Below are 24,741 nucleotides of genomic sequence, written 5' to 3' on the forward strand. Positions count from 1 at the left end.
GAATTTCATAAGGTAAGACTAATGGAATTAAAGAGAGGTTCCAGATTCTCTCCTAAACCCCCTGTTCCCTTTCGAGTGGGTCCAGAGTCTCTCTAGAAAAAAAAAAGACAAAACATTCCTTCCAAGTGGTTCCAGAATTCCTTTAGAACCACTCCTGTTCCTTTCAAGTGATTCCAACATCTGCCCAGAAACCTTCTTTACCTTGAATAGGTCCAGATTCACACTAGAACAGCATTTTCCTTTTGAGTGGTTCCAGATTATCTCTAGAACTATTACTGTTCCTCCTTAGTAACTTCTTTCACTTCAGAGTGGTTACAGAATCACTCTAGAACAGCATGTTCTTTTTCTGAGTGGTTCTGGATGCTGTCTAGAACTCCCCCTGTTCCTTTCAAGATTTCCAGATTCTCTCTAGAACAGGGGTGTCAAATATACGGCCTGCAAGGAGGTTGGATCAGGCCCGCAGGATAATTTGAAAGTGAAAAAATGCATAAAGACAAGGATTTAATTTTTTTAATTAAATGCAATTCAAGAATTTTCCGCCAGGGAGCGCACTATTTTGGTCAGCGTAAAAGACAAGCCGCATCACTAAGACGGACCAATCAGCAGACGTTATCAATGCCCCATCTGCTACTTGTTACGACATTCTTTCTACCCTGTTCTCTACCTCCCCGCTACTCCCTCATTAGCCAAAATGTTGTTATCAAAACAGAGAAGAGTAGATAAAGAGTGTAGAATTTACTCCTGTCCCTTCGGAGTAGTTTCAGATTTACTCTCGAACGACATGATCTTTCCAGATGATTCCAGAATTTATAACTTCTTGTGCTCCTTCCGGATGGTTTCACATTCTGTCTAGAAACCCCTGTTACTGTAGAGTGATCACAGATTCTCTCTAGACCTCTTCCTGTTCCTTTCAAGTGGGTCAAGATTCTCCCTTGACCTGATGTTGTTACTCCTGAGTTGTTCCAGATTCTCTCCAGAACCTCCTATTCCCTCCACGTGGTTCCAGAGTCTCTCAAGGATTATCGGCGTTCCTCCTGAGTGGTTCCACATTATCTCTAGATCTCCAACTGTTCCTTTCCAGTGCGTCAAGATTCCTTTTAGACCTGATGCTGTTGCTCCCGAGTGGATCCAGATTCTCTTCTCTCTAGAACCACTCCTGTTCCTTCCGAGTGGTTCCAGATTCTGTCTCGAACCTCCTGCTCCAACTGGTTCATTCCAGCTTCCAGTCACTTTCCTGGCCGTCAATCAGACAGCGGTGGAGCAGGTGATCCGGTTAATCGACTCACGTCAATGGGCGAACCCAGATGGTCGGATTGTTCCACTCTTCGCCATCGTGGGGGGGGCGTGTGTGTGTGTGTGTGTGTGTGTGTGTGTGTGTGTGTGTGTGTGTGTGTGTGTGTGTGGAGGGGGGGGTCCTGTCGCCAGGCCGACCTGCCAATGTGCCAGGCCATTCGCTGCTCACGAATCCGCAACATTCTGGCAGCCCATAATAACCGTCTGAGCGCCCCCCTGGACAGCACACACACACACACACACACACGTTAACAAATGGCTAAAGTGTTTGCTGTTGCTAAACACCTGCGTGTTTTGGATACACACACACACGTGCGCTCGCTCGCTTCATTTCAGCCGCTAAGAGTCGGGTTGCAGGGTTACGTGGGTCCGGCTGTGGTGTGTATCCTGGCGTTACTGCAGAAAGACACACACACATGCATGCCGTCGTGGCAAACGCCGCCGCTGCACATTCCCTCCACGCCACATTCCACCGTGTTCCGCGTCTCCCTAACAGACACGTTTCCTTGCGCCCCGGCGACAGCCGAGCGGGCTGCCGGGGTCAAAGGTCAACAGAGCCCCCTGCTAACACCGGCTGTATTTTTGTACATTAGCATCGTCACCCTGTTTACACTCTGCAACTTATTACACAGTTACTGCAATGTAATTACACTCTCCTGAACATGACAACTGTAAGTTTTTACATATTTCAAACCAAACAAATACACATTAATAGTTATGTGTTTTCGATCACATTATATCCTTTTCACGTAATATTTTCCTCATTCCATTCTGCTCTCCTCGCTGTCGGACACTCATCGTTTTTTCACAGATTATCAATTAGCTGATTGCAATCTTCGTATTTTCCAGATTCTCTATTTACCAGATTTTCGAGATTCTCTGGAGGCGCTGTCAAACAGAAAAATTTAAAATCAATAAAGCTAAAGTTAATTTGGGAACTAGGTGTGAAATCCTCACAAATTGCCCCCCCCATAAAAAATATTAAAAATTACTATTAAATATCCTAAAGTAAAAAATAAATAAATAAATAAAAAATTAATAAAACATATTAATAAATAAAAATTTTGCTTGAGAAAAGCAAGGAAAACGCCAATATCAAGAGGACGTATATAAATCGCTATCTGTAGATTTTCCCGGTTAAAAACGACGGTCGACGGTTAAAAACGTCAAACTAGCGGCGCTGGGTGTTTTCCTGACATCGGGGCCGCGGGCCGGGGGGATTGAAAAGGCAAGAAAGCCGCAGAGATCATCTTTCCTGAGCGGCGCTGCGGGGCTCCGGCCCCCCCGACACCCCCGACCTCACCACCACTTTCTCCACCCACCCCAGAAACCCTATCGCCCTGCTCTTGTTCTCTGGACAATGGTTGCTGGTTGAGTTTTGGAGGGAGAAGGTGTAAAATGTCCGGGGTTTGTTACCAGACGGCGGGCTTCAGAACACACACATTCACACACAGACACACACACACACACACACACACACAGGACTCGAATGGCCTGTAAAGATGTTGAACATGGAGAATGTGGGGAACACTGGCCGACGCCATAAATCTCCCACCGCCGTCATTTCAGACACCTCTGACTTCCTTTTGTTGTTTGTTGCGAGACAAACGATAACTCACTGGTTGTCAAGGCGACAGAATATGATGAGGTAATGAGTGTAATAGGATTATAATTACAGGCGGAATATTTCTTCCAAGTGGTTTGTAAGACCCACCTGTTCCATTTTAGTTGTTCCAGTTCACTGTAGAACTACTCCTGTACCTTCTGAGGGGTTCCAGATTCTCTCTACAACCACCTGTTCCTTTCAAGTGGCATCAGATTCTCTCTAGAACCACCTGTGTCTTCTAAGTGGTTCCAGATGCAATCTAGAAATATCTGTTCCTTTCCAGTAGTTCCACGTTCAGTCCAGAAAGTTGTTACTTCAGAGTGGTTCCAGATTCACTGTAAAACTGCATTTTATCCTGAGTGGTTCCAGAATGTCTCTAGAACTCCCCATTCCTTCCTAGGGTTTCCAGAATCTCTCCAGAACCACCTGCTCTCTCCAAGTAGTTCCAGAATCTCTCAAGGACCACTTGTTTCTTTTGAATGGTTCCAGATTCTGTCTAGAAACTGTAGCTTTAGAGTAGTGACAGATTTGCACAAAAACCACATGTTCTTTCTGAGTCTCCAAATTCTCTCTTGGACCTCCTACTCCTTCTGAGTCTAAAACCTCCTGTATCTTGTACGTGGTTCAAGATTCTCTCAAGAACTACTCCTGTCCCTGCCAAGTCATTCCAGGTTCTCTCTAGAATCTCCTGTGTCTTCGAAGTGATTTCAGATTTTCTCCAGAACCTCCTGCTCCTTTCAAGTGGTTTCCTGTTATCTCAAGAACCACTCCTGTACCTTCAAGGTGGTTCGAGATTCTATTCAGAAATGCCTGTTCTTTTCAAGTCGTTCCACATTCCGCCCAGTTCTTTCCAGATTCTCTCTAGAACCACCTGCTCCTTCCAAATTGTTCCAGAGTCTGTCTAGAAACTGTAACTTCTGAGTGATTCCAGATTCACTCTAAAGCCACATGTTCTTTCTGAATGTTCCCAGATTCTCGAGAACTATTCCTGTTCCTTTCATGTGGCTCCAGATTCTTTCAACAATCTCCTGTATGCTCAAAATGTTTCCAGATTCTCTCTAGAACCTCCTGTTCATTCAAAATGGTTCCTCATTCTTTCTAGAACCTCTTGTATCTACACTGTGGTTCCAGGTTCTTTCTAGTGCCACCTGTTCCTTTCTAATGGTTCCACATTCTGTCTAGAAATTACTGTTCCTTCAGAGTGATTCCAGATTCTCTCTAAAACTGCATGCTCTTCCCAAGTGGTTACAGATTCTCTGTAGAAGCCCCTGCTCCTTTTGAGTGGTTCCGGATCACCTCTAGAACCTCCTGTATCCAAGTGGTTCCAGGTTGTCCCAAGAATCACTCGTGTTCCTTCCAAGTGTTTCCAGATTTTGTCTAGAGCTCCCTGTTCCTTCAAAGTGTTTCTACTCTCTATGGAACCTGCAGTATCTTCTGAATGGATCCAAATTTCTCTAGAACCTACTGGTTCCCCTGTGCGCGTCCAGATTCCCTCTAGAATCTCTGAGATCTTCTAAGCGGCTTTCATCTACTTTGTGGAACCTCCCGTTTCTTCCGAGCGGTTCCAGATTCTCTCTAGAACCTCCCACCTCGGTGCAGCAGAGCAGACAGCAGGGAGGGGGGGTTCAAACAAAAGCTTGTCAAAACAGACTTTCCACTGTCCAATTTCATTCTCTTGATCCTCAGGAATACCTTTCACCCAGGCACAGATGAAAAGCCCCCATCCCCCTCTCCCCCTTGTCCTCCACCCCCCTTGGTGTTCTACCCCGTTTTCGCAAATACCCTGAGGTCCTGTTTGTTTGCTCTGAAAATATTTCACCCTGGGTTGTTGTTGGGTCTTTTTTTTGGTCTTTTAAGGAACCGCACAGCGTCGTACTCCGAGGAAGGAGGGACTTGTTCTCCGCCAGCTCCATGGGAACCAGCAGAGAACTTGGTTGGCTGTTAGAAATCATTTTTAAGATAATCAGATCAACCGCAAAAAGGTCATCCTCCTGAAATGCACCGAGTGTCCTATTTGAAGTTCTCTTATAAGTACAAACAATTCCTGGATCCAATTTAAGCCACCGCGAAGTCGGCGCAGGCCATCTGCCGTTAGTTCCCGGACTCTCCACAAGGGAGGATCATTTCAGAGTCCTGCCCCAAAAGCCTTGCCCTTTGAGTCGTAGCATTGGGCCCGCTGGCCAGTTCCCTTCAGAAAGGGCGCTTCCCTTTGGCAAGGGTGCTTCTGCGCGTGCTTGTCCGGCACCTGGCCACCCTCCACCACTACCACCTCCCCTTGGGTCTCCTGCAGGTGGAACGTCACATTCCTGATTTATTACCACATCATTGTTCTCAGCTTCAAAGCTGCCCTTTGATTCCTGGGCCAAACCAAATAACAGCCAGGGGGGGGGTTGATTTGTCGTTTTCCTTCAACACCGGCCCAGAAAATAATGGGTCCCTGACCTTGGAGGGCGTCATCAGCTAACTGCTAGTAGCTGTTAGCTCCCGCGCTACAGCACAACTGAAACTCTCCGCGAGCGTACCATTTGTGTTCCTCCCTGTCAGAAAGTTTCCTATTTGCGCCACTGCGACAGCGCTACTTGACATTATTGCTAGAACCGAGGCCTCAGGAAGCAAATGGCGGCTAAATGGACGTCTACAGTCGCAATCATATCTCTCTGTAACCCCGCTTCCAAACCCCCAACCCCTCCCACCCGACCCGGCTCGCTCCTCCAGCCGTCACCGTCCACTGAAACTGAGAGGAGAAGCTAAACAAACAAACTGGCAGCGATCCGTCCAGCGGTCAAGCGGTGAGGTCAAGGACCCCGAGAGCCCTCCCTGCCGCCTGACGTTAATAATTAATGAAACCCGAAGGCCCAGACGGACAGGAGAGACCCGACCCTAGCCAATTCAACCCCCTCCACCCCCTCATCCAGGACACAGCTTGTTCTCCAGCGTCTGTGCTCCAGAGGATGCAGACACAACAATCTGCAAGAGTCAGTGACATTTGAAAAATCAAGGAAGAGCTGAAAGGGTGGAGGAGGGTGGGTGTTGTGGAGGGGGTCGTGGGGGATGGGGGGGAGGGGGGGGCAACACTCAAGAAAGCAGGAATATGGAAAGATAGAGCCCATTCAGTCGGGCTCCAGTCGCCCCCGGAGCGTCCATCCACCTCCATTACGAGCATCGCCCGATGAAAGAGGAGCTAAGGGGAGGCTTATGGGAGGTCTTTTCTCACCCCCTTGCCCCCCAGCTCTACTTCCCCTCCAACCCCTCCACCCCTATCCCCTTCACCCCCTCCCCACCTCCAGCCGGGGCCCAGATATGAAAGGAGATAATGCAACATGGTATTATATAACCGCTTGTTTTGAGGGGGGGGTAGAAACATACGGGGTTGTGGCCATGGGTCTTATCGTTCGGCTGCACAACTGTGATCTGGAATATTTTTTTGTTGACATTTGAAGGCAGCGCCGTGACCGTGTATGATTTGATCGATGAAAAACAAGCTGGTGCCCGGGTAAACATACGTCATATTTCTATTCGAAAAAAAACAACTACAACTTGGATGTCCCTTCTTGGTGAACTGTTGAAGGGGGAGCAGAGCGGGACATTCTAGAAACCGTCAAGAGAATCTGATCCTCCACCATTTCGTCATGCTTATTTTTTGTCTTCTTCCCCGCAGAGTTCCTCGGACGCCTGCGGCCTTCACGAGGGCACCCATCAGGGCAGGGAGAGCCGGTACCGCCTCCAGGTTACCCAATTTGTCCAGAGGCTGGAGTACTGGCACAGGGACCTGGCCAACACCTTGGTGACCTCCATCACCGTCACCCCTGTCCATGGGCTAGCGGTGGTGCACCTGGGCACAGCAGACGGACGCCTCATCCAGGTAAGGCAACCCAACTTAAGGTGGGAGGGGATGACTAGGCACCTGGGTGCACGTGTTTGCTGACCTTTGACCTTCCCCCTGTGAGCACAAACCAACAAGTATCTTGTTACTGCTCCTCAAGCATACCAAAAGGGAGCACAGTCAGAGCCTCCATCCGTTTCCTCCTTTAACCCTTCAAAAGGATCCTTGGTGATGTTTACCTCAAGTTCTCTATTGATCCAGACCCTTGTTCTTTGTTATCCAGAGAACCTGTAAGGCAAGTGGTCCAGCCTTGTGTCCCGATCAGGGTGAAACTGGCTTTAAGTCCTAAAAATAAGCCGCGGTGTAGTGGTTAGCATTCCGAGCAAGATGGTGTTTGGTTCTATTCCCACGAGGTCCCTCTCTATGGGTTCAACTTGTACTCCTGTCTGGGTGTCCCCACACATTCTCCTTCTTCCTCCCATGGACCAAAAAAAGACAGACCCCTGGTTCATGGGAGACTCCAAAATGTCCACCACCATCGATGAGAGGGCGAATGGTTGGATGTCTCCATGTCCCCGCCACTCTCACCCCCCCTGTCACTCTTGAGTACGCTGGACAACATGTGGAGATGACAGTTGTGGACAGAAGCTAATATACCTTACAGCAGTGGTCCCCAACCCTCGGGCCGCGGACCGGTACCAGTCCGTGGATCCATTGGTACCGGTCCGCACAAGAAATAATCAGTTATTTCTTTTTTTTTTGAACATTTATTAGAACAGGTTCCTTAACAGAGTTTTATACATTCTTACAAAACCTCATAACAAGATATACATTATACAATAATCTTTATAGGTCACTTATTTCCTCAGTAGCACGTGAAAAATAAAATAAAACTAAAAAAAAAAAAAAAAAAAAAAAAAAACATAAACACAAAGAAAAGCATCTAACTCAGTCAAATAGAGATAATATCTTCAACTCTCCAAATATTTTTTAATGGGTGCCCATTTGTCAAGATATAGGTCTGTCTGAAGTCGTAAGTTTGCTGTTATGCGTTCCATGCAGTTTACATCCTTAAGCCTCTGACGCCACTGGTCCAGGGTAGGTGGGTAGGATAATCAGTTATTTCCGTTTGATTTATGTTCTGAATCTGAACAATCTTTATTTTGAAAAAATGACAGGAATCTCTCGGCTACATCTCGGTCACTTGAGCGCCAAAAACGTAACCCAAAAGCTAGGAAAATGAGTAAAAAACAGATGTCAGATGGAAAGTTTCTTTTCAAAGGGGTAAAGGCGGATCCACACAGTGGATTCCCGTTTATTATTAAAGTCTCAATAGAAACAATCTACATGTACCGCCCCCCGCAGTAAAATTCAAGCGTTGACCGGTCCGCGGCGATGAAAAGGTTGGGGACTGCCTTACAGTACAGTCATATTGTAGTTATGGTATAGTTAGACTAAAGGTTAAGCCGGAGATGGGAAGGAGGGGAAGGGGTCGGAGGTTAATGGAGACAACATGGAGAACATTGTTGACTTTGCTGACGATGATGGCGCCCCCTCCTTCCCTGCTGCCTCTTGGGCGAGCTGCTGCACCTGCACTCGCGGATCTGTTCCCGTTAGCTTCACGACTCCTTGTCGTTCGTCCGGCGCCCAAACCGCCGTGCTTTCGGCCGTATCTCGCGACGTTATTCACCGCCGTGGCTCGCCGTATGCCGTGAAGGGCGAAAAAAAAAACATGACCTCACGTGTTTCTGAAACGCAAGAATGAAAAGGCCGCTCGCGGAGAGGAGACGTGGAAAGACGGGCCGACAGCTGCATGGAAAGGGTGTGTGTGTGTGTGTGTGTGTGTGTGTGTGTGTGAGTGAGTCTGTGTATCGGGGGGGTCACAAGCTGAACGGCGAATGGCGGACGGTAGGCTACGCTGACACGTTCCCTCGCACGGCATTTTCTGCCTGCCGAGGGTCCAGTGCAGCTGTTGCTACGCATTTTTCTACCATAACCACCCCCCCCATTGGGGGGCCCCTCGTCAATTTTGTTTCTGTATGTGTGTGTGTGTGTGTGTGTGTGTGCCGAAGACCATTGTTTTAGCCGTCGGGGCTTTAAAAGGCCCGCAGGACGCCAGCTGTCGGGGGCCGCGAGCTGTCCGTCTCCTCAGGCCTCCGCCGCAGCACTTGACATTTTTATACCAAGTATCTCCATACTCTCAGGAAAACAAAATGGGAGAAAAAAAAAAAGCGAGAACGCGTACTCGTGTCCTCGCCAGGACGTCGCTACTGCAGTTTTACATTGTCCAGGTGGTTTTCTCATGTGCTCCCAGACATCGAGGTTGAAATGTTGATTGATGCAGAAACACTGGAAGAAGTATTGTTGTTGCATCGTGATGCTGGACCATGTATCATTAGAGTATCATTACCCTAGATGAATTACTGTGATTGTAGAATTATTATCCTAGAATCCTGGAAGAAGTAGCATTAAAGTATTCTGGAGAAAATATCATAAGAGTATCATTAACCTGCATGAAGTATTATGATAGAATTATTATACTGGAAGAAGTATCGTGATAATACTGCTATCCTGGAAGAAGTAGCATCACATGATTGCTATTCTGGACAAATTATCATTATCCAGGAAGACGTATTGTGATAGCATTGCTTACCTGGAAAAAGTAGCATACAGTCATCTTTTTCTGGAAAATAAGTATCAGGTACTAGCAGGAGAGAAGTATCAGGATATCATCAATGTCATGAAAGAAGTATCACAAAAGTATTTAAGTACTATGATTATATTGGTATCATTATCTGTGACAAGGTACTGTTATACAATCAGTATTGGGGAAGTAGCATTCTGACATCACTGTTGTCCTAGAATCATGATTCTTGAGAAAAGTATTGCAATAGTACTTTTTTTGGGAGAAAGAACATGATGGTGTTGCAAGCTTGGATAATATTATGTAGTATTGCTACCCCAGAACAAGTATTGCCAAAGTACTGTTATCCCACAAGAAGTAGCTTGACGCTATTATTGTCCTGAATGAAATACCATTGTCTTTTGCAAAGTTTTGTCCTTGTCAAATTGTTGTGAAGGTACTGTTGTCCCGCAAGAAGTACTGTTGTAATATGCTTGTACCGGTAATATCGGTAAGTAAATACTATCAAAAAATTAATGTCATAGTATCATGATCCTCGACAAAGTATTGCGAAATACTTTTTAGATTGGCAGAAGTATTGTCATGGAATCATTACCCTGGAAGAAGTACTGTGACAGTACTGTTGCTCTGTGAGAAGTACTGTTTCAATCACAACATCATGATCCTTGGACAGTATGGCAATAGTATTCTTATATTTCACCGAAGATCTTGACAGTGTTGTCGTCCCGCGGGAGGATCATGATAGTATCGCAAGCCTGAAAGAAGTACTGTAGTCCTGGATGAAGTACCTCGGTACTGCCATACTGGATGAAGTATTGTAATACCGCTATCCTGGATGGAGTATTGTTTCGGTATCCTGGTGTAAATAATGTTGTATCGCCATCCCGGGTGAAATACCGTGGTAATACATGTCTTGGGCCAAGTGCCATGGTATGACTTCCTTGGTATCCCTATCCTGGAAGACGTACCATGAGTATCTTCATGCAGAGCAAAGTACTTAAATGGAATCGCACTTGGAATCAGGATGTTAAAAACCTGTTTTCTGGCCTCCAAAAAATAAAAATAAAATGAAATAACCCGACAACCGCCCCCTCAGTTGCCCTCGCGCCCCAACAACAAGCAGCTGCTCCTCTGTGTGCCAAGTGACCAGAAGTCCGTCAAGATTGTCGCCCCTGATAAAAAGGAACCTGTCAACTTTTCATGTATCCCCGCTTCCTGGTTGTTCCCAGAGGTGCAGAGGTGCGGGGGACGGGGACGGGGGTATTCAGGGGGGGTGAGTCGGGGGGGGGGGGGGGGGGTCACAGAATATGGAGTCGGCGCGGGAACAGAAAATGAGCGCTTGGCGCGCCGCTTGAGTCCATTCCGGCTCAGGAAGTGTCCGCCGGGCCCCGCTGTGGGAACAACACAAGGGGCTGCATTTGTGCATTTGTACCCCCCCTCCCTGACCCCCCCCCCACCCCCCTTCCCACCGCCACCCCCCCCGACCCGCCTAATACAATAAGCAGTAATTTACACCACTATTACCTCCAGAGAGACGGCCGTTGTGCGGCTTCCTCTCCGGGGGAAAGTCGACCATTATGCCTGCCGACACAAAGCTAACGTTGACCGTGAGGCGCAAACGGCCAGCGAAGGGGCGGGGGGGCGGATGGGAGGACGTGGTGGTGGGGGGTGGGGGGGGGTGGGAAAGACAAGGCGCTCCAGAGGGCGAGGCAGGAGCGGGTCGCGTTCCCGGCGCCCTGACCGTCCCAATGGCATGCAAAGCATACAATGCAGGCCTTTGGACGCATTCCACGGACAGTAGATACAGACGGCTCTAATCAGATGGGTCTCGTCCGCTATTAACCCTGCTAAGCCCCGCCTTTTTATTTTTTTTTTCTTTCTGTCTTTTCATTGGCGCCCTGGCATACAGCCCCGCAGCGAGCGGCTTCGCTCTGATTGGTCATTAGTGAGGTCAGCCAAAAAAACATGCGGTCAGCTTCGTCCTGCTATGCTAATGTCCCCAAAACGAAAGGGCTACTTAAGGTACTCGCATCCAGATTGCGTGTGTGTGTGTGTGTGTGTGTGTGTGTGTGCTTTCGTGAGTATGTGTGTGTCTTCTCATCTGCAGCTGCGTCATGTTGCAAAACGCCTAGCGTGCTAACGGCGCAGGGATATATAATTAGCAAATGTACTTGCAGCACGCCTTCTTCTGCTCCGTTGGCTTCACTGGGGGCTTGTAATTGTCACGTAACCACGGTGATGCTCCAGGTGTGTTGCGTTTGCGTGGGTGTGTGTTTTCCATCATATCCGCCATTCCCCGAGGTCCTGCAGACAAAGAGGAACGTTGAAACGTCCACCTGGAAAGGGAAGCCGTTACCTGGAGCCTCCAACCCCACTAATTCCAAATGATGTCAATCACGCGTCTGCCTCGCCCCCCCGCCCACGTCGGGGTCGGCGCCGAGTCACCTGACGAGCCCCGGCTTGTAGCCCGGGTGGCGTCCGGCCGGTGCGGCGACGCCATTTGGCCCTGGCGATGGGGACAAAAGATTGCAAAGTAAACGCTGCGGTGAAAGCGCAGGGATTAACATCCTTTGATTAATGATCAGGGCTGGAAAGGTTCCCTGGCTTTCCGTAGAAGTGTGTGTGTGTGTGTGTGTGTGTGTGTGTGTGTGTGCGTGCGTGCGTGCGTGTGTGTGTTTACACGTCAGGGTACAATTGGTCCATTCGTTTTTATGTAAATAATACAAAATATTTCTCGAGGCGAAACATGAAAGTTGCTCCCCCAGATGACATGTCGCCACGGCAACCATTCACTTTGCATCCCCCTTGGTCCTAGGACTGGGGTCCTGGGACTGCTGGATCAGTCTCTGCAGCAACCAGACTCCAGATCCCAACATGGAACAACCCTTGCCTCCCCCTTTTTAGCTTTAGCATCTTTAGCATCCTTTGATTTGAAAGTTAATTCACTAATTTATGACCTCATTAATTCATTGATCCCCCCCCAGGTCCGTGCCTCCCGGCTGTCCTCACCTCACGTCAACATTCGCCTGGACTCCAGGCCCGTCTCCTCCAGCGTGGCGCTGCTGGACGCTGAACCCGGGGGAGGGTCGTTGCTCTTGGCAACGGGAAATAAGGTGAGCTCGCTTCTACCCCCTCCCAGATCCAAAATGGCGACTGTTTCTGCACCCAAATGCTGTTTTCTGGGAACCAGAGCTAGCGCTGTTTCGCCGCTAGCTTAAAGTACAGCCCATAAACATGCTCACATCTCGTCGCCATGGAGACGGTAGGTTGTCGCACCCATGCCTTTAACAATGGCATGGGTCTCATGTCACCAACATGAGAAGAAAGTAGCTAACCGTGAGGCTCAGATGCTACGCCGTCACTCTCCTTCGCCCGAGATCGTAATCCGCCAATCGGTTTCGGCTCTCCTCGCCCTCAGATCACGAAGGTCCCCCTGATTGGCCCGGGCTGCGATCAGCTGACCTCCTGCATTACCTGCCTGCTGATGTCGCAGGTGACCGAGTGCGGCTGGTGCGACGGGCGCTGCGCCCGCGCCGACCAGTGCCCGTCGGCCTCCGCCTGGAGCCGGGACCGCTGCCCGCCGGCCATCAGCAAGGTAAACAGCGGTGAGCGTCAGCGCGCGTGGCGAACGTCACGGTGTCATAGGTGTGTAACAAATGGCGAACCACGCAGGTGTGGCCGGCGTCCGGCCCCATTCGCGGCACCACGTCCGTCACCATCTGCGGGAGGAACTTCGGCTTCAACAAGACGGACATCTTCCAGGCGGCGCTGGTGAGAGTGGAGGTCGGCGGGGTGCCATGCAAACTGCCCAGGCAGGAAAACATCAACAGGTGTGTGTGTTAAAGTGTGTGTGAGACATGCGCGAATGTAGTGTGTCTGTCAAGTTTATGAGACAAAGACCCTTCGGCTGGCGTCCTATAGAGGCTCATTGTGCGTGGGGAAGAATGCTAAGAAGCATTTTTGTGCACACACACACACACACACACACACACACGCACAGCACATGACTCCGCTAACTGAAAAATTACTGGGGGAAAAAAACGGATAAATAAATAAAAGAAAGAGAAGATTGCCCCTCTTTGTGTGCCCCCTCCCCACACCCAAGGGAACGGAGGCCATCATTGAATTAGGGCTAATCGCTGGATGGAGGATAATGCTACGTCTTTTGTTTCGTGCTGTTTTTTTTTTTTTAATTTATGATTTATTTATTTTTTAGGTGGACCGAATTGAAATGCACCCCGGTTTTTAGCGGGAACTTCACCCCATCGGGGCAGACAGTGAAGGTCACCAGCGACCACCAGGTGACAGAGGTAGATGGATTCGCCTTAGTGGTAAGCTAGCTGAGCTCACATTGTAACAACCGCTTTATTAACACTTTATTACACTGTCATAGATTTATTTACTTATTTATTCTTAAATGCGTCCGCGCATCCAGGAGCCCGTCATCCACAAGATCTTCCCCACCTTCGGACCCAAGTCCGGGAACACCATGCTGACCATCACCGGAAACTTCCTGGACGTCGGCAACAAGCAGGAAGTGACAGTGGGGAAAGCGACCTGCAAGATCCAAAGGTCAGTTCAGGCGAAGTCCAATATTTTCTGTTTTAATTTTATTTATTTTTTTATTTATTTTTAAAGATGTTTTTTGCTGAATTTGAGAAAAATATTTTTCTTTCTAAATTTTCATGTTGAATTATTTTGGTCATTTTTTTCTCAAATATTTATTTTTTCACTATATAAATTTTCTATTCCTTTTTAAATATATATTTTTATTTTTCTTAATCCATTTCATTTTTGTTTGTCTTTTTAATCCAATTTTAATTAATAAAAATGTGATGGTCAATTCAGTGACCTTTTTTTTTTTCATTTTTCTAATTCTTTTTTTTTGTCTTCTCATTGGTCTTTCGCCCTACTTCCTGTTGATGCTGAGGTCACATCCTGTTGCCGCCTCGTTCCACTATTACACATTTTTCTCTCCCGTCTCTCCATTGTTTAATGTTTTTCACTTATTTTCCAGTCTTTTTCACGCTCTCTTCCTTGCGCCTGCACATAACAGGAAGTGACCTTTTCAAAATAAGGCTCTGAATGATTTGCTATTTTTTCTTTTTTCTTTTGCTTCTCGCCATTCTCTCCTCCTTTGTTTTGAAATGAAGGGTCGCCTTTTTGTGTTTATCCTTTTTCCTGTTTGTTTGAAAGGAGAGGGATTTTTTTCTTAAACTCTGAGTCACCTTAAATTTCACCTTAATATTTTTGAATACCTTTCAAGCAGATTTGAAGGGTTTTAAGTTGTTCAAACGTGTGTGTGTGTGTGTGTGTGTGTGTGTGTGTGTGTGTGTGTGTGTGTGTGTGTGTGTGTCTTAATTTAATTCCTGAGTTATTTATGTTTATATATCCCAGATTTCCTCATGATGTTCTGTATTTCAATCCAAAGTATCTTCCAAATTCCAATCCAAATTATTTTCAATTTTTTTTCTCAGATTTTTTTCTGTATTTTATTCCATTTTTTTTTTTTTTTTTTTTTTTTTTTTTACATTAAGACTCGAAATAACTTCCTGGAGTTTCTCTGTTATATTCTTCCAGTAATTTATTTCTAATTCCACATTTTTGCATTTTTTTGTTTCACATAATTTTCCATCTTTCAATCTAAAATATATTTATTTTTAATTTTTTGCCCAGATTTTTTCTATATTTTATTCTGGATTTTTTTTCAATGAGTTTTTGAGTCCATTATATTCATCCAGTAATATCTTTCTCATTCCACATTTTTGTATTTGTGTATATTTTATCCCACATAATTTTCCATATTTCAATCTAAAATATCTTTATTTTGAATTACTTCTCAGATGAACTCTTATTTTATTCCCTTGTTTTATATTTTGTTACAGATTCTTGTGGATTGCTTTCCTTATTTTTTTATTTTAATAAGTGTGTGTGTGTGCTGTGTGTGTGTGACCACAGCTTGACGTCCACCATGCTGACCTGCAAGACGCCGCCGCACGCCGTCCCCTCGCAGCAGCCGGTGAAGCTGACAGTGGACTCTGTGGAGCGCCGCGCCCCCCTGCCCTTCACCTACAACCAGGACCCCATCATCAACCGCATCCAGCCCTCACGCTCCTTCATCAGGTACACACACTGTCAGGACACAAGTGTGTGTTTGTGTGTGTGTGTGTTTGTGTGTGTGCATCTGAATTTGGGTTTATCAATCTGGAATTTCAAACCTGTGGGTGTCATTTTTTTTCCGTCTGAGACGTTCAATTGAAGTTTTGTTGTTATGTTGATATAAAGTAATTGGTTTTTATTAAAATAATTCCCATTTTCTAGATTAAGTTCTAGATTATGTTCAACATAGTTGTTCATTCTTTTCTAAATCAATAGATTTTTCCATTTTTATTTAATTTAATGTATTTCTCAGATATTGAATTTTAATTTCATGACTATTCTTCCAAGAAATAAATTCACCTTTTTTTTTATTAGATCTCCTTTTAAAAGATTATAGATTATGTTTTTTGTTTTTTGCTTTTTTTGAGGGAATTTTTTTATTTATATATACTTTTTTTTTCTCATACTTTGACATTTTTATTTTCTTATAACTTGATGGATTTCCTTAATAGAAATGAACTGACTTTTTTAAATCAAATCTGCTTTTAATTATCGATTATTGTTATTGATTTCTTTTTTAATAATGAAATGTTTTTTTTTCTTATTAATTAATGGATGTCTTAAAAAATATTTTTTTTAAATATTATTTAACTATTTAAATATTCAACTCAAATATTTCTGGAGAAATGAATGGACTTTCTATTAAAATCTTTAAACTAAAGATTACTTTAAATATTTTATTAATCAATAAATTCATGGATTATATTGACTTTTTCTTTCCACCCAAAATCTTTATATAAATGTTTATAATTTTTCGGGGTCATTTCCATGTTATTTTATTGGAGTCAAGGAAAAAAATCTCATAATTATTATTATTACTATTGTTATTATTGCTCCAAGTTAATTGTGCTAAATTTCTAATCTGATGTCTTCCCAACAGTTTTTGTTCTTGGGGGCAAAAAAATGTAGTTCATCACAAAACTCCTGATTGTTTGACGGATCCTTTCCGAATGTTGATTTCCGAATGTCGATCTCCTTTGTCGATCGTCACCAATAGCAACGCCGTTCTGATGGATTCTGGTCGTCCTTAATCCATCGTGATGGACTTCCTATTTATATGATAATAGCGATTGGTTGTTGCTAAAGCCGCTAACGCTAGCTAACCCTCCCTCTCTGGCGTAGCGGAGGCTGCACCGTGACGGCTCATGGCTTCTTCCTCCAGTCGGGCCTCCAGCCCCAGATGGTGCTCACCACTGGCCACGACGCCCAGGTCTTCCACGTGGTGAGTGACTCCTGTCACACACTTGTATGGCCGTGTCTGTGTGTGTGTGTGTGTGTGTGTGCTCAGCATCAATACATATTTGTATCAGAACAACAACAAAAAGGGAAGTCGATGAAACTACATTTTGAAATGAGAAAAAGCATATCTTAAAATGGAGGCTCGGGTTGAAGAAGTACAAAGTGTGTTTTGAAAGTTCTACTAATGAAGCTGCAGTATTTTTTGTAATACATATATATGGATATAAATTAGTCTGGAGTATTTGAAATCAGTTCTTGAATTTATTTTAATTTTTTTTTTCTTCTGGATTTTTCTTTGAAATTTTATTTTGTTTGTGTTCTATATTATATTCCAGATTTTCTCATTTACATATACCCCCCCCAATGTTTTTGTATTTTTTCCCTAGCTCTTCATTTTATTCCAGACTTTTATCATTTTTTTTCATTCAAATTTTTTGTATTTTATTCCATAGGTGTTTCTGTTTTTTTTTTATTCCAGATTATCTTTATCTTAGTCAGTTCCTATTCCAGATTTTGTATGTACTTCCCCACCCAAAATTCTGTACTTCATTCCAGGTTTTTCCATTTTTTTAATTCTATGTTTTATTTTAATCCAGATTTTTTTGCAATACAGTCCAGATATTTGGAAGTATTTTTTGTATTTTAATCCAAATTATCTTTTTTTAAAGATTTTTTTTTCCTCTTTCATTCCAGATTTTTTTTTCTCAGTCATCCAGGTTATGGTGAATACTTTTCGAAATCTTCTCATCACAGATTTCTTTCATCATATTTTTCCAGTAATTTGTTTCTCATTCTACATTATTTTGTATGTATGTATATTTTATTCAAAATATTTTCTGTATTTTATTCCAGATGAACTGTATTTTATTCCCCCTTTTTATATTTTATTCCAAATTTTTCTGGATTGCTTTCCTTTTTTTTTTTAATCAGCTTCTTGAACATCTTATTCCAGGTTTCCACCGTATATGCTCCAGTAATTTCTTTCTAATTCTACATCATTTTTTGTCTTCAAATTTGTATTCTGTATTTAAATCCAAATTACATATTTTTAAAATTTCTTCCAAACTTTTTTGGTATTTTATTCCAGATATCTTTTTTTTTTTAATATCAGTTTTTAAAAAACATGATCCCAGATTGCTTCCTTTACATTCTTCCAATAATGATAACATGATTTTCTGTACTTTAATCCAAATGATCTTTTAAAAAAAAAATCCAGATTTTTTTCTGTACTTCAATCCCTTTTTTTTGTTGTTGAGAAAACAATTTTTGAAAAACAAAACACTATCACAGATTTCTTCCGTATATTTTTCTGGTCATTTCTCTTTAATTCTACATTTTATTTTTTGTATTTTTTTATTTTATTTTTTTAATCTTATTTTATGTTTTTATTTTTTTTAATTCCTTCTCTGTTCATCCAAGTTCTCAGAGTTCTTCCACCATTCTGCGTCGTCCTGTTTCTATGTTGGCGCGTTGCCCCAATCCCTGTTTTATAAACTGCCTCTCCCGGCCTAAAAAGACCCCGGAGAAAAAGCCGGTGATGGATGAGGAGGAGAAAACAGGAGAATAAACTCCTCCTTTCCCCCAACCTGGTTTCCCCATCAGCCTCCTGACAGCGAGGAGACAGGAAGTGGAAAAATCCACCGGTCGATGGCGGCGAGCGGCACTAGTGGACTCCAGGATGTTTCAAGGAATCTGGCTTTTATTCCTGTCGGGGTTTTATTTATACGTGTGTATGTGTGTGTGTGTGTGTGTGTGTGTGTGTGTGTGTGTGTGTGTGTGTGTATCTGTGCGCGCTGTCTGCGATCGTGCGTCTCACTCGGACAAACCCGACCAGAATCCTAAATCCATTCATTTTAATGCTCTTACCTTTATTTTTAACCAAACTTTATTTTCCCACGACTCAAGATCATTTTATTTTATTTATATTTCGATTTAATTTTTTATCTTTTTAAAATCTCGAATCAAATTAATTAATTATTTTTAGTCATTTTATTTATTTAAATTTAAAAAAAAAAATTTTTTTTTACCAGAAATATGTATTTATCGGCATCCGTCCACGGCCTGTTTTCGCCTCAGTGTCGCTGCTCTCGCCTCTGAATACACACTTTAAGGGTTTACCATCGACCTCTCTCTCTCACACACACACACACACACACACACACACACACACACACTCAGAGGGATGGCTCCCTTGGGAAACCCAGCCTTCGTTACGCTAAAGTAGCACCAGCAGGAGCAGCTCTTGGACTCAGGCGTCCGTCACATGACCCCCCCAAGGTTGCTGGTTCAATTCCCCGCGACGTAGCAGCCTAATTTTTCACATTTATCATCACGTTCAGGTGGTTCAAACCTCTGGCCGAAGAGCGCAGAGACCTCCGCCGCCACTGCCGCGTGGTCAAGAAGTGAAAAAAAAACCCCTACAAATTCACGGCTGTGACTGAGTCCTAGCGTGGCTAGCGGGCTAACGGTGGCTAACGTGGTTAGCGGATCTAGCAGCGACTGCTGGGGGCTTGTTTATTTTGACACCTCCAATAGCCAGGGAGCGACGGGGGCCTCCAAACCCAGGGGATCCCGCCGCTCGGAAACACAGACATCATCGCTAATGATTTAGGCCGGTTGTTCCCCCGCGGAGAAGCAGCTGTCGCCACGGAGAATTCCTCCCCTGCAAAGGAGGTGATTTAGTGCCGGGCCCGACTGACACTTTGCTCTTCTTATTTTATCCGTCCATCCACATCTTGCTTACTTTAAAAAAAGATAGTTGAATTGTAATGACATCCTAATAACATCGTAATAACATCGCAATAACATCGTAATGGCATTGTAATAGCATCGTAATAACATAGTAATGCAACTTGTCTCATGATTTTAATTTTTTTCCCCTTTGTTTATTTATTTTTGTCTTTTATTTATTTTTCTTTAAAATCTGCATTTTGTGCTGTCTGACCATCGAGTCAGGCGTCTTAAATAAAATGTGTCATTATTAATGATATTAATGATAAAGTGATAATGATAATATATTATGGGGACGATATTGCTATCGCGACTAGCAATAACAGAAAAAATAAAATAAAATAAAAGTTATATTAGACGCAGGAATCAACATCATTGTAATCTTGTTAGTTAAAAAATAAAAATAACACAAGATAAATTCCATGTGAAATTCTATAAAAATCTGAGAAAGTATTAAGTGAATGAAAATAAGATTTAAACGGAAAACACCTTAATTCAGCATTTTTTTAATGCTAATCAAAAATGTTATCAAAGATCAAATGCAGAAAATAAAGACTATCCAAGGAAAATCAATCATTGAAAATTACCAGAAATCTGCCATAACAAGATTTGAAAAATCAGCGAAAACTACATAAAATAAAGTTTAGAAAGAAATTGAAACATTTTAAAAATGTTAATGAAGAGTTGAATTATTCCACAGTGGCTTCATGATAATAATTATAATTATATAATTAAAGACATTAATTATAATTATAATTAATGATAGTTGCAGTAATAATAATGATAATAATAATAATAATAATAATAATAATATCAACTGGGAGAAAAAGACATTTTCCCCTAAATAGCAAATACACACATGATACACACAGTACCCTGAATGTACTCACAGTACCCAAAAAATACCCTGAATACATGATGGATACACATTTTTCCCTAAATACACAAAGTACTCCTCAATACACCCTGAATACACTCAGTACCCTAAATATACCTTAAATCTACAGTACCATAAATCCAACTTAAGCATACACAGTATAATTACTACTAATTGATTATACACACAGTACCTTGAATAAACCTTGAAAACACACAATAACCTAAATACACATCAGATACACACAATACTCCATATATACACACACAGTACCCCAAATACACATTTTCCATAGAACCAGGGGAAATATATCAACAGAACACAAACTGTGTGTGTGTGTGTGTGTGTGTGTGTGTGTGTGTGTGTGTGTGTCTGGCCTGGTCCAGACACCTGTTGCCCACAAACAAGCTGAACCATACCGGGGTAAATCCTCTTCCTATCTGGGCTCAGTGGGAATAAATCTCTCCTATAATTCCCCCCGACACCTGAACGCCTCATGGGGTGTCTTTTCCTTTTCCCATGGCCCCTTGGCCCCCCCACCGCCGCCCGCGGGGATCCGATTCTCATGACGGTCGCTATGCAGAGAACCAAACGCACGGCTCCGTCCGTTATAGTAGTTGATAATATGTTAGTAACAGTAAAAACTTAATAACAACACTGTAATAACATGTTAACGACACAGTAATAACAGAAGTGACCTATATTCATGTGTAACATCTGGTAGAAGATGAATGGCTTCATAACGTGACTTCAATTGAAATAAACCTAAAAAAATTTGAATTATACCACAAATTAAACAATCTTCATATTATATATATATATATATATATATATATATATATATATATATATATAAAGATATGCTAGATTCTTATAAATACTACTATAATACTATGAGTGGAAATGGTTACAAAGTGATTATTGATTGTTTTAATTAGACTCGGGGTGATTGATTAACTTCAAAATTAACGGATAATCACTATTTCTCGTCCAAAAAAAGCAGCTTTAACAATATGATAAAGCACTTTGAACTCTTGACATGTGCTTTTAAAGGTTTTTTTATTTTTATTTTGAATTGTTTTATTCTTTATTCCATGATAAAGAAAAGATACATTATACCAAAAATCTGCAGTTCATGTGTCATAAAAGATATATAAATGAAATAAAACATAGCTTGGCTCCAAAAAGAAACCAACACAATATTATAATATGAATAGTATTTAATTGTATGACAATAGCAGTACAACCTTTAGTTACATCTCATGTAACTAAATGTTATCTCATGTATGTCATGTAACTAGATGTTACATGTAACATCTCATAGAAGAAAAATGGCTTCACAACTTGACTTTAAATAAAATAAAGAAAACAGATTTGAGAAAACTTGAATTCAATAACAAAATCAAAAAAATCTTATTGCTATGTAATATATATATATTTGCACACAAACACAACAGGAAGTGAAGTCCGTTACAACGTTAAATAGTTAATAACACGGTAATAACAGAAGTAATAAGCTTTATTCACATTTCGCATCCCGCGGAAGAAAATGACATCAGAGCCCGACTTAAAATGAAATAAAGAGGATAAATGTGCGAGAAACATGAGATTTCTACCAATTATGGCAAAAAATAACTACTCATCCTAATACTATGTAATAACAGGCACACTGGATGCTTATAAATCTGAATAACCAGGTAATAACACGGTAATAACGCGGTAATAACAGTAGAGGGGTAAAGCTGATGATCGGTTGTAGGAGGAGGAGGATGAAGGAGGATGAAGGGTCGCTGCTTCTCTCATTGACACCCCCCCCGCATGGTGGAGCAATTGTATTCACAGCTGCTCCTCCTCCTCCAGCCGATCCGCGAGGACCAACACAATGAAACTGACGGAGGTTTCCACTCATTCACCAGCGTGTCTTTTTTTCCTTTATTATGATTTTTTTTTTGTTTTGTTTTGTTTTGTTTTTTTCGGTCCCTCTTGGGGGTTGGGGGTGTGGGAGGAGGAGGAGGCCTTCCATAGTACCCATGTGAGCGCCTCTGGAGGTGTTACAGATCCGACCTTCACCGTTGTGTGTGTTCAGCACGCAAAGGAGTGTGTGTGTGTGTGTGTGTGTGTGTGTGTGTGTGTGTGTGTGTGTGTTTTATTTGCTGGACATCGGCCCCAGTGGTCACCTGGGTTCTCTCTGTGTGGTCCTCCATGTTCCCCTGCCTGGGTTTTTATGTTACTCAGTCTGTGTATCCATAACAATGCTAGGCTAACCAGCATGGCTATAGATAGCCCTGCATGGGTATGGTTAACTCAGCATGATTATGGTGAGCCCAGCATACCGATGGCAAGGCCGGCATGGCTATGGTTAGCCTAGTATGGTGAGCTTGGCATTGCCACAATGTGCCTCACATGGCTATTGTTAGTATAACATGGTAATGGTAACATGGCTATGAGAAGCATAGCATGGTGAACCTAGCATGGCTATGGTTAGCCCGGCATGGCCATGGAAAGCCTAACATGGGTTTGCTTAGCCTACCATAGCTGTGGTTAGCCTTGCATGACTATTTCTAAGCTCACAAGGCTTTGGTTAGCCTAGCATGGTGATCTTGGCTAGGCTATGGCGAGCTTCGCATAGTTATGTTAGCCTAGCACTGCCGGCGACCACAAGCTGGTTGTTCAAACTCTAATATAACCCCAGTGTGAGCATGTGCACGCGCACGTGCATGTGCACATGGATGCAGCTACCTTCTGGACCTTCGACCGTCAAAGTGAAGCGGTGTTGATACTTCCGTGATGAAGAGGTGATGGTGAAAAATGACATGCGTGCACGCATGTGTGTGTGAATGTGTGTGTGTGTGTGTGTGTGTGAATGCGTGTGTGTGTGTGTGTCCATGTGCGTGAGGACACATCCCCTTTTAAATCCATTAAAGACGTGGAAACGGATCCCTATTAATCTTTAAACCTGCTCGGACTCTTTTGCGCTCTCTCTCCCCACGCATCCGTGTGTGTGTGTGTGTGTGTGTGTGTGTGTGTGTGTGTGTGTGTGTGTGTGTGTGTGCGCGTGTGTGTGCGTGTGCGTGCGATAGACGCCCCCCCCCACCTGGGACACAAAGGGTTCAGGAGTGTGAACGCTTTGCAGATGGAAAACAGATTGTATTGTTTCACCGTCATTCATTTGGTCGCCATCCCAATTAACTCAGATAAACAACATGGCCGCCAGTCGCCAACAGTTTCGCAATTCCAGACCAGAGCTGGAACCAGCTGTTCCCCCTCGTTCCTGCCAGGTTCTCTCAATGTTCTCCCGTCTATTTCTCTCCATGTTCTCCTTCCTGGGTCCCCCCCACGTTCCCCTCTAGATGTGAATGAAAGGATGAACATTTGAACATCTCCTGTGATTGACAGGTAGTCGTGTCAAGCCCCGCCTCCCGCCTCAGCGTCAGACGCTATTGGCTCACCGGCTACCACCGTGACTTCTTGAACCCTCATATCTCCCCTCCTCTTTCCATCCAGAGCTGCGTCTATGGTGAGAACCGCACCTCCATCCAGTGCACCACGCCATCGCTGGCCAAGCTGGCCCTGCCGCCGCCCGTCTTCACCAAGGTGGCGTTCGTCCTGGACGGCCGCTCCACCGAGCAGCTGGAGCTGATCTACGTGGAGGACCCGCTCTTCCAGGACCCCAAGCTCACCTCCAAGGACAGCAAACGCGTCGTGGAGCTCAAGGTGAGCCGAGGCTAGCGGCGTTGCTAATATGCTATGTTGTGGCGGATGGTGGCAGCCTTCCTTTCTGCTAATAAATCCCCCGATAGTTGGACGAGCCTTGGTTTCCACAGAACCTCCCGCTCCTTTTGGTCGTCCTCTTACCTCGATTGGGGTCCAAAGCCCACGACTCGGGCTCGTAAAAACCACTGACGGAGAAAGAAAGACGAGAAGTTTTATTCTTTTTTATCTTCAATAGAAGTCCAGCGGCGCTAACACTTTCACCGAACAGGTGCGGGAACCTGAGATCCCGCCGGCAACTGTAAGAAAGAAAATCCATATTTATGACTTTCTTGGAAAATTTTTTTTTTTTTTTTGGGTGGCACAAGTCTGGAGCTGAAAGCTATACCTGCTGCAGGGTTAGCAAGGCTAGCTAATCCTCACCAAAGTGCCGGGCTTCGCTTGATTCTGATAGCTTCGGCTGAGTGAATAAAGATATCGACGATATCGACCAAATGACAGTTACCCGGGTAACCAGTTTGACCCGCTCCACAGCTGAATCGTAGCGTAGCATTGCCAAGACAAAATGTTTTGGGCCACTTGCTGGCGAGGGGTTAGTCACTAGCGCGAGCTAGTCACCTGCAGATATTTTTCACAGGCTAGTTATCGGCACAGGCTAG

At 43.8% G+C, this 24,741-nt stretch overlaps 1 protein-coding gene across 1 annotated transcript in view; it reads left to right on the forward strand.

Annotated features, from left to right (window-relative positions):
- met (MET proto-oncogene, receptor tyrosine kinase) overlaps window positions 1-24,741 on the forward strand; it is a 64,584-nt gene that overhangs the window by 19,030 nt on the left and 20,813 nt on the right. The window contains exons 3-11 of the mRNA XM_086149272.1: window positions 6,558-6,761; window positions 12,351-12,479; window positions 12,785-12,961; window positions 13,039-13,196; window positions 13,583-13,697; window positions 13,802-13,938; window positions 15,325-15,489; window positions 16,648-16,747; window positions 23,876-24,085. Coding sequence (XP_086005398.1) covers window positions 6,558-6,761; window positions 12,351-12,479; window positions 12,785-12,961; window positions 13,039-13,196; window positions 13,583-13,697; window positions 13,802-13,938; window positions 15,325-15,489; window positions 16,648-16,747; window positions 23,876-24,085 — 1,395 coding nt within the window. The remainder of the gene's footprint in view (window positions 1-6,557; window positions 6,762-12,350; window positions 12,480-12,784; window positions 12,962-13,038; window positions 13,197-13,582; window positions 13,698-13,801; window positions 13,939-15,324; window positions 15,490-16,647; window positions 16,748-23,875; window positions 24,086-24,741) is intronic.

The sequence above is a fragment of the Fistularia commersonii genome, chromosome 7, assembly GCF_037954325.1.
Source record: "Fistularia commersonii isolate RoL2024-O1a breed Wild chromosome 7, RoL_Fcom_v1.0, whole genome shotgun sequence".
NCBI lineage: Eukaryota > Metazoa > Chordata > Actinopteri > Syngnathiformes > Fistulariidae > Fistularia > Fistularia commersonii.